At 60.7% G+C, this 9,259-nt stretch overlaps 1 protein-coding gene across 2 annotated transcripts; it reads right to left on the bottom strand.

The window, feature by feature from the left end:
- Positions 1-759: 759 nt before the first annotated feature.
- MAG (myelin associated glycoprotein) lies at positions 760-8,377 on the bottom strand. Of its 2 annotated transcripts, XM_065420298.1 has the most exons (9): positions 8,332-8,377; positions 7,488-7,856; positions 6,525-6,821; positions 5,913-6,170; positions 5,154-5,414; positions 4,353-4,640; positions 3,803-3,899; positions 3,119-3,218; positions 760-924 (listed from the first exon to the last, which is right to left on the bottom strand). In XM_065420298.1, the coding sequence occupies exons 1-9, from the start codon at positions 8,375-8,377 to the stop codon at positions 760-762; spliced, it is 1,881 nt and encodes a 626-aa protein (XP_065276370.1). The 2 variants fall into 2 exon arrangements, with proteins under 2 accessions (XP_065276370.1, XP_065276371.1); XM_065420299.1 differs by lacking the exons at positions 760-924; positions 8,332-8,377 and adding an exon at positions 2,084-2,116 and having other exon boundaries at positions 7,488-7,842.
- Between the last annotated feature and the right edge of the window lie 882 nt (positions 8,378-9,259).

Genomic DNA, 9,259 nt, shown 5'->3' on the forward strand with positions numbered 1-9,259 from the left:
ACGTGGAAAGACAGATTGGGGGAATTAGTACAAGGCCTGAATGGGTTTAGGGAGGATCCGGGCCCGTTTTATACAGGGTCCGCCAGGGCTATCTAGGCAGGTACTTGCATGGGTCCTATAGAGATAGCTCAACGGGGTAATTAATGATTCAACAGGGCTTTGGTTGAGCCTCCCAATCGGTGCCAAATTTAGCCACACAAAAGCCTGGGGTGGGAGGGAATTATGAGCCACATTGTGCACAGGAGAAATTAAGAGATTGTGGGGAAACTGAGGCACACAGAGAGGTTAGGACATACCTCAAGGTAGCACAAAATCTGTAGCATAGGTGGGATTTAAACCGCAGGTCTCCTGGGTCCCAGTGCAGGGCCAGACCCACATAACCAGCCATAGGGCTGTCAAAGAAGGGGCATCAGGATATGAGGCGCTGCCCAGACACACAGCAAGAGACAGTCCCTGCCCTAGCTGAGATCAGGGCCCTGTTGCCCCAGAAGTTGCCCAGACACACAGCAAGAGACAGCCCCTCTCCCAGCTGCATTCAGTCGGAGGTCCTGATTGCAGTGGGTGGGGCTTCCATGGCAGGGGGCGTGTCCTGCCATTAGTGGGCGGGGCAGGACCTGCACTCTGCATGGGGTTGATCCCGGTAGGCGGGGTTTCCGTGGCGGGGGCGTGCCTGGTGATTTGGGGGCACAGACAGGTCCTGATTCCAGCGAGCGTGGTTTCCGTGGCAGAGGGCGGGTCACTGTGGGGGGCAGGGGGCGCTCACTTGACGCGGATCTCTGCGTACTCCGCCAGCTCCTCCGTCAGGGTGTAGCTGTCCTTGGTGGGCAGTTTGGTGAAGTCGATGTTGGCGTAGTCCACGTTCAGGTCCAGGGAGCCCTCGGGCTTGTTCAGGAGGCGTTTGTCGGAGGCCAGGCGCCGCTCGTACTGCGGGGGAAGCAGAGCAGCGTCAACCTGGGTACGATTGGCGTGTTCACCCGTGGGACTCCCTGACACTGGAGAGTATATGGCTAGCCTGCGGGACTCCCTGCCACTGGATATTACAGGGTTAACCTGTGGGATTCCTTGGCAATGTATATTATAGGATAAACCTGTGGGATTCCCTGCTGGTGAAAATTATAGGCTTACCTGTGAGACTTCCTGAGCCTGGATATGATAGGGGTACCTGTGGGACTCCCTGAGCCTGGATATGATAGCGGTACCTGTGGGACTCCCTGACACTGGATAGTAACCCACAGGAGTCCTTCCTACTAGGTATTATATGGTTAACTCACAGGACTCCCTCCCCCTGGATATTATGGAATTAACACATGGGGCTCTCTGCCACTGGATATTATAGGATTAACTCACAGGACACCCTGCCACTGGGTTTTAGTGGGGTTAAGCATTGGGACTCCCTGCCACTTGATACTAGGGGCTCAACCTACTGGATTTGCTTCAGGAGGATACCATTGGGGTTAGCTTATCCAATAATACCGTAGTTTACCTAGGAAATTCACTGCCACTTGATCTTACTGGGATTACCCAGCGGGACCTTATTGGCGTTAACCTGGGGAACTAATGGCTGCAGGATCCTTTCCAAAGGATGCATTCCTAACCAGAGCTCTGTTGGGCAGGGAGTGCCAGGGGTGCGAGGACTGTCCCATGGGGGGGTCTGTTAAGATTTTACGCCACAAAGAGACTAAACCACGGAACGAGCAGAGGGGGAAGGGAAAACACCACAACACTGCAAGGGACCTTGCTGCCAGGACAAGGGGCTGCCGGTATTCCAGGAAGACCCCCATGCCCTGCCCCACAGCTGACCTGTGAGAGCTACCCAAGCAACAGGATAGAAACCAGAACTGGCGCCCCCTAGAGGGGAAAGGCCCCATGCCCTATTCCCCACCACCATGAGCCCAACAGTCCCCAGCTCTCGGGCCAGATCAGAACCAGCGCCCCCTAGGGGAAAGGCCCTGTGTCCCATTCCCTGCCCAGCCAATCCGCTGCATGACTGTGGGGTGCAGAGGGGGTCCCCGTGTCCGAGCCAAGGTGTGACGCACACTGGTGGGGGGTGACACAGACTGGGGAATCCAGACTTACCCGGGGGTCAGTGGCTCTCCAGGGAGCAGATCTCCTTAGACTAGCGGAGAAGGAAGAGCTGTCACTGTGTACCTGGGGGGACGACCCCTTGCTGCCGCCCCATATGGAGGATGCCTCTGGGGAGCACCTCCGAAGCCGCAGCTTTACGGACTGGGTCTGGGATGCAAAGGGATGGAAGAATCCCTTCCCCCACCCCCATGCACCAGCCTGGGGCGGGATCATAGGAACATAAGAACGGCCAGACTGGGTCAGACCAAAGGTCCATCTAGCCCAGTGTTCTGTCTGCCGACAGTGGCCAATGCCAGGTGCCCCAGAGGGAATGAACAGAACAGGGAATCATCAAGTGATCCATCCCCTGTCGCCCATTCCCAGCTTCTGGCAAACAGAGGCTAAGGACACCATCCCTGCCCAGCCTGACTAACAGCCATTGATGGACCTATCCTCCATGAACTTATCTAGTTCCCCAAGAGAGAAAAGGCCCCCACGTCCCATTCCCCGCCCCCCTGAGCCAGCCAGTCTGGGCTAGATTTCCTCTCCGGTTATGGACACTAAATAGTGACTGGCAACATAGAGGACTCAACTTTATCTAAACTACCCATCCCCATCCACCCCACTCCACTTATCCACATCCCCTCCCTCCATCCATCCACCCCTATACACACCCCTCCCTCCATCCATCCATCCCCATCCACACCTCTCCACTTATCCACCCCATACCCATTCCCTCCCTCCCTTCATCCATCCACCCATTGATCCCCATCCACACCTCTCCACACCCCTCCATCCATCCATCCACTCCTATACACAGTCCTCCACTTATCCACCACTATACACACCCATCCCTCCATCCACCTCATACACACCCCTCCATCCATCCATCCATCCATCCATCCACCCCCATACACACCCCTCCCTCCCTCCATCCACCCCATACACACCCCTCCCTCCCTCCATCCCCCCCTCATGCACCCCTTCCTACCCACGCACACAGCACTCTCTGCACCTCCCTGTTCTCCCCGCCATGCCAGTCCCATCATCCCACCTCGGATTTGTCCAGAGCCCCCGGGGGCCGGTACTCGCCACTGTATGCCACGGGCGGGTGCTCCAGCTGCACAAAACTGGAGTTTTCATTCACGTTTTTCCTGGGGAGAGAGAGACAGCACAGACACCTCTGTCACTGACGACCCCCACAATGTAGGGGGGGGATTCTCTGTCACTGGGTGACCCCCACAGTGGTGGTGGGGGGGGGCAAATCCCTGTTGCTGGGTGACCTCAACCCCCCCTTATGACATTACATATCTCATCCCTCAATTAACAATCTGCATCGCATAACTGCATCTGCATTAACGACGTAATTTAAGGAAGAACCGTCACGTGTGTTAATTGTTATTCTGCCTTTATTTAGCGTACAAAAAATGGCGTCCTTCCCCTGCCAAAATCGCCCTGTCTAAAATAAACGACGAAAACGTGTTTAAAACGATTGTGGCGAATGACACTTATTTCGGTGGGTGGCCATTTGCCGGCCGCCCCGGTAAGAGCGCCCCTCGTTTGAAAACCCGACTGGATCGGAAGATCCGCCTGGTGATGGCAGTTAGGCCGGGGGTTCTGCCTCGTCCTGGCAAGAGGACGGTCTGCGATCCGGCCTGGATTCGGGCCCCGGCGTCACCCCACTCCCGGGACGCCCCGTTCGTTAGTACAGCTGAGCCCCGGGGGGCTCCGCACTTACTTTTTCCGCGTCTGACTCACGTAACACACGGCGGCGATGAGAATCGCAAAGGCCACCACGGCGCCCACCGGCCCCACCTTCGCCCACATCAGATTGTCTGAAAGCAGCATGCGGGCTGGGGTTAGTCCTGGCCTCTCCCAGCAGGGGGGCGCTGTGGGGAGTGGGGGGGAGGATGCTGGCTGTGGGGGAGCTCCCAATTACCATAGTCCCGGCCTCTCCCAGCAGGGGGCGCTGTGGGGAGCGGGGGGGAGGGGTGCTGGCTGTGGGGGAGCTCCAATTACCCCACCCCTGGCCTCTCCCAATAGGGGGCGCTATGGGGAGAGCTCCCGGTTAACCCAGCCCCGGCCTCTCCCAGCAGGGGGCGCTGTGGGGTGTGGGGGAAGGGGTGCTGGCTGTGGGGGAGCTCCCAATTACCCCAGCCCCAGACACTCCCTGCAGGGGGTGCTGTACGGAGCGGGGCAGGAGCACTGGCCATGGGGGGAGCTCCTGGCTACCCCAGCCCTGGCTGCTCCCAGCAGGGGGCGCTGTACGGAGCGGGGCAGACACTCACTGGAGTGGTGGAACTGGAGCTGCTGGTTCTTGGTGCCATACAGGTTGCGGGCGGAGCAGACAATGAAGAGCTGCGAGTCTGGCTCCCCGCGCAGCGTCAGGATGCTGGTGACCGTGTAGCCTGTCTTCTGGGAATAGACGAACTCCTGGTCAGTCTCGTTGACCGTCACGTTCCGGGTGGGCAGCTCGAAGGAGATCACGGGCTCCGGATTGGCCAGCACGGCACAGACGCACTGCACCGTGTCCCGAGCCGCCGTGCACTTCGACTCCATGAGGATTATGGGAGCGACTGCGGGGAGAGACGCAGCATCAGCATCGCGGAGATGCAGCCAGCTCTGGGGTGGGGCAGCTGGGGAAAAGCCACACATAACACTGCACAAGGATGGCCTGTGCCAGAGCTGCCTGAGATGCAGCCTCGTCTGGGGTGGGGCAACTGGGAACAGCCGCACAGCAACGCCAAACGGGGACAGCTCGCCCAGCGCCGAGATGCAGCCAGCTATGGGACGGGGAAGCTCAGGAACAGCCACACAACACTGCACGGGGATAGCCTGCACCAGAGCTACCTGAGATGCAGCCTCGTCTGGGGCGGGACATCTGGGGAACAGCAGTACATAACATTGCACGGAAACAGCTAGGCAGGTGCTGAAATGCAGCCAGCTCTGGGGCGGGGCAGCTGGGGAACAGCCACACATAACGCTGCCCAGGGACAGCTCATCTGGTGCTGAGGTGCAGCCACCTCTGTGGGGGAGGGAAGTGGGGGAAAAGCCCTGACACCCTCTCCCACCCGGCATGGGTGACTCACACTCCACGGTGAGGTTGAAGGCGGAGCCGCGCTGGCCGTACTGGTTCTCCGCCACACACCAGTACTCCCCGTCGTCCTCGTGGGTCACGGCGGGGATCTCCAGCAGCAGCTCGCTCTCGTAGACCACCGTGGCCACGATCTGCTTCTCCTTGAAGATGGTGATGATGGGCTCGGGGTTGCTCTCGGTGGTGCACAGGATAGTCACCGGCTCCCCCTCCACCGCCACCACCGAGGAGTTCACCGACGGCTTCCGCGGGGCGTCTGCAGGGGTTGGGCAGCGGTTCACTGACCCACGGAGCCAGAACTATAACCACTAGGCACCACTCCCCTCCCAGAGCCAGGATAGAACCCAGGAGTCCTGGCTCCCAGCCTTGCCCCACTCCCCTCCCACAGCCGGGATACAACCCAGGAGTCCTGGCTCCCAGACTTGCCCCACTCCCCTCCCACAGCCGGGATACAACCCAGGAGTCCTGGCTCCCAGCCCCACCCTACTCGAACCACAGGCCCCATTCCCCTCCCAGAGCTAGGATGGAACCCAGGAGTCCTGGCTCCCACCCTCCACCCCCGCTCTAACCACTAGGGCCCACTCTTCTCCCACCGCTAGGAAATAGAATCCAGGAGCAGCCCCGACCCCCCCACTCTAACCACTAGATCTCAATCCCCTCCCAGAGCCGGGCTAGAACCCAGGAGTCCGGGCTCCCAGCCCCTCCCCTCCGCTCTGACCACTAGACCCCTCTCCCCTCCCGCCCAGGCACTCACACATGACAGTGAGGGCCAGGGAGCGGTTCACCCGCCCGTACACATTCTCGGCCACACAGACGTAGATCCCGTCGTGCACGTGGGTGACATTGTCCAGCTCCAGCGTCAGGTTGGTGGACGGCTCCTCCCGCAGCACGGCCTCCTCCTTGAACCACGCCAGCAAGGCCATGGGGTTGCTGTCCGCCACGCACAGCAGCACCACGTGCGAGCCCTCCGTGATCTCCAGGGACGAGTTCACCTGCAGGATCCGGGGCACGTCTGAGGTGGGGGAGGCAGAGCTGAGCCTTAGCCTGCGGGACTCCTGGCCACTGGAGGTCAGCGGGATTAACTTGCGGGACTCCCGGCCACTGGAGGTCAGCGGGATTAATTTGCGGGACTCCCGGCCACTGGAGGTCAGCGGGATTAACTTGCGGGACTCCCTGCCACTGGGTGTTTGGGGGTTTAGGCCACACTACTGGGTATTAGTGGGGTTAACCCACGGGACTCCCTGCCACTGGGTGCCAGCAGGGTTAACCCACAGGGCTCCTCTTGCTCTAACCACTAGCCCCCACTCCCCTCCCGGTGCCAGGGCCAGAACCCAGCAGGCTGAGGGGGGCAGTGCTGGCGACTCACACTTGACGTCCAGGGTGGCGAAGGCCTCGAAAAGGAAGGTGGTGTTGGTGTAGGTGACCTGGCAGCCCAGCTCGTGCCCGTCGTTCTCCCGCGAGGGCTGGAACTTGAGCAGGGACACCTGGCTCCAGGTGCCGCTCTCCTCCTCCAGCTGGCCGAAGACAGCCTGTCCCTCCAGCGCCTCGTGGTTCAACCAGCTCACCACCGGCTTCATGGTGGGGCAGTTATCCGGCACCACGCACCGCAGCTCCGCCTCCGTCCCCACCACCACCGCAGCCGGGGGCACGATGGTGGGTTTGTCTGGCGAGGGAAGAGGCTGGGTGAAGCCAGGGATGCGGGCTCCAACCCACTGGACCCCACTCCCCTCCTGGAGTCGGGGGTAGAACCCAGGAGTCCTGGCTCCCAGTCCCCCCACCCCACTGCTTTAACCACTAGACCCCACTCCCCTCCCAGAGCCATAGAGAGAACCCAGGAGTCCTGGCTCCCAGCCTCCCTCTCCTCTAACCACTAGACCCCACTCCCCTCCCAGAGCCAAGGATAGAACCCAGGAGACCTGGCTCCCACTCCCTCCACCCCACCACTTTAACCACTAGACCCTACTCTCCTCCTGGAGCCAGGGATAGAACCCAGGAGTCCTGCTCCCAGTCCCCGCCTCCCTGGCTCTAACCATTAGACCCAACTCCCCTTCCAGAGGCGAGAAGAGACCCAAATGCACCCTGATGCAGCAGTAGGGGGTGCTGAGCTCCATGGCACAGGGTGCATGATTCACTCGGGGGGGGGACTCTCTCATCACTGTTAATTTTGAGCCCCTAGAGGGGCAAGGGCCCCATTTCCCCCCCGCCCGAGCCAGCCAGTCCCGTGCCCTGAATCTGGATGGCAGCCGGCGCCCCCTAGAGGGGAAAGGCCCCGTGTCCCATTCCCCGATTCAGCCATCCCAGGGGCCTGGCCTCAGCGCCCCCCACTCACCGACGATCTCCAGGTTGCTGTGCTCCGAGTACGTGTACTGGTTGTAGCCGCCCAGGTCCCCGCGGAAGAAGTACTTTCCCGCCAGCTCGGGGCTGAGCCGGCTGAGCTGCAGGGTGCAGTTGCGGGCCTGGAGGTCGCCCAGCAGGTGGGTGCGGCCCTGGAAGCTCTCGTGAACGATGCTGGTGCGCGACTTGTACACCACGGGCGGGTAGTTCCGGGGGTAGGGGCTGTTGAAGTACCAGATGCCGTGCACGACCGAGGGGCGCAGCTCATCCGGATAGTCGAAATGGCACGGGATGGCCACGCACGTGCCCTCGAAGGCCATAATGGTCTGCGGCATCCACGCACTCCACGGCCCACCCAGGGTGCCTGGCGGGCAGACGAGAGTGACAGGTGCTGGGCGATGGGGACAGGAACCCGCACGCCCGTCTCCTTTGCCGCCAACCTCTCCTGCCACGGACCGCTCTCCCCCTCACGGATCCCACCGCTGGCTCTCAGCGGGGCAGCGTCCCATCCCGGGCCAGCCGCTGGCACTGGCGTCCCCTCCCGCAGCCTTGGAGGACACACACACCCCCATCAGGGAGTGGATAGCCTGTTCTCCCGGGACCACCCAGCCCTCAGTCCAGGGGTACAATAGAGCTAGACAAGGTCCAACAAACTCAGCTCACGTGCCAGGAAAATTTGAACCGCCGATGGTGAGCTGATTGGCAGGGCTGGAAAACCAATCAGATAGCTCTGGTTGTTAGCTCCCGCGAGCCCCAGGTTCAAACCCACCCTCTGGAGACAGGGCTATAAAAGACAGGAAATGGGGCTGTGGATTGCTCCCTTGGGGTCCCCTCTGTACCTCCAAATAGGATCCCCAAGGTGAGGAGAGCCCCAGCAACCTTCATCTTCTCAGGGGGCGGCGAGGTTGTGTCAACTGGGGGGAGAGAAAAGGGGCGTAGATGAGGTGTGGTTGGTGTTTTCCCATCTCACATCCCATCCAGCAGGGGGCGGCGTGCACCCAAACAGAGCAGATTCATTCCTCCCAGCAGGAGGCGCCGGGGCCTTCAAACAAACAGTCGGGGAGAGACCAGGGCAAATGGGCACCAAAACTAGAGGTCATTCATTGCAAGCAGCAACTGCTGCGATGCCCCCTAAGGGCCATGCTGGGGATAGAACCCAGGGGTCCTGGCTTCCCCTCCCACACCCCACCCTCTGCAATCAGACCCTTCCCTTCCCCTACAGAAGTAAGGATGAAATTAACCAGAAAGAAACTTTCAGGGTGGATCTCAGGGGACAGTTCTCCCAATGCAGAAGTATGGGGGGAGTCTCTGAGGTTGGGGAATCACTTCCCAACAAGGGGAAAGAAGTGGGGTCTAGTGGTTAGAGCGGGGGGAGTGGGGGTTGGGAGCCAGGACTCCTGGGTTCTCTCCCTGGCACTGGGAGGGTAGTGGGGTCTAGTGGTTAGAGCGGGGAGGGGGGCTTAGGAGCCGGTTCTGTCCCTGGGAGGGTAGTGGGGTCTAGTGGTTAGAGCGGCAGGGGTTGGGAGCCAGGACTCCTGGGTTCTCTCCCTGGCACTGGGAGGGTAGTGGGGTCTAGTGGTTAGAGCTGGGGGGGGGGGCTTGGGAGCCAGTTCTGTCCCTGGGAGGGTAGTGGGGTCTAGTGGTTAGAGCGGCAGGGGTTGGGAGCCAGGACTCCTGGGATCTCTCCCTGACACTCGGGAGATCTAACCTCAGGCCCGGGTAGGTTTTGCCCATCCCCGGTTGGCCCACAGGCTCTCAGCTGTGACT

This window comes from Emys orbicularis, chromosome 20, assembly GCF_028017835.1.
Source record: "Emys orbicularis isolate rEmyOrb1 chromosome 20, rEmyOrb1.hap1, whole genome shotgun sequence".
Lineage (NCBI taxonomy): Eukaryota > Metazoa > Chordata > Testudines > Emydidae > Emys > Emys orbicularis.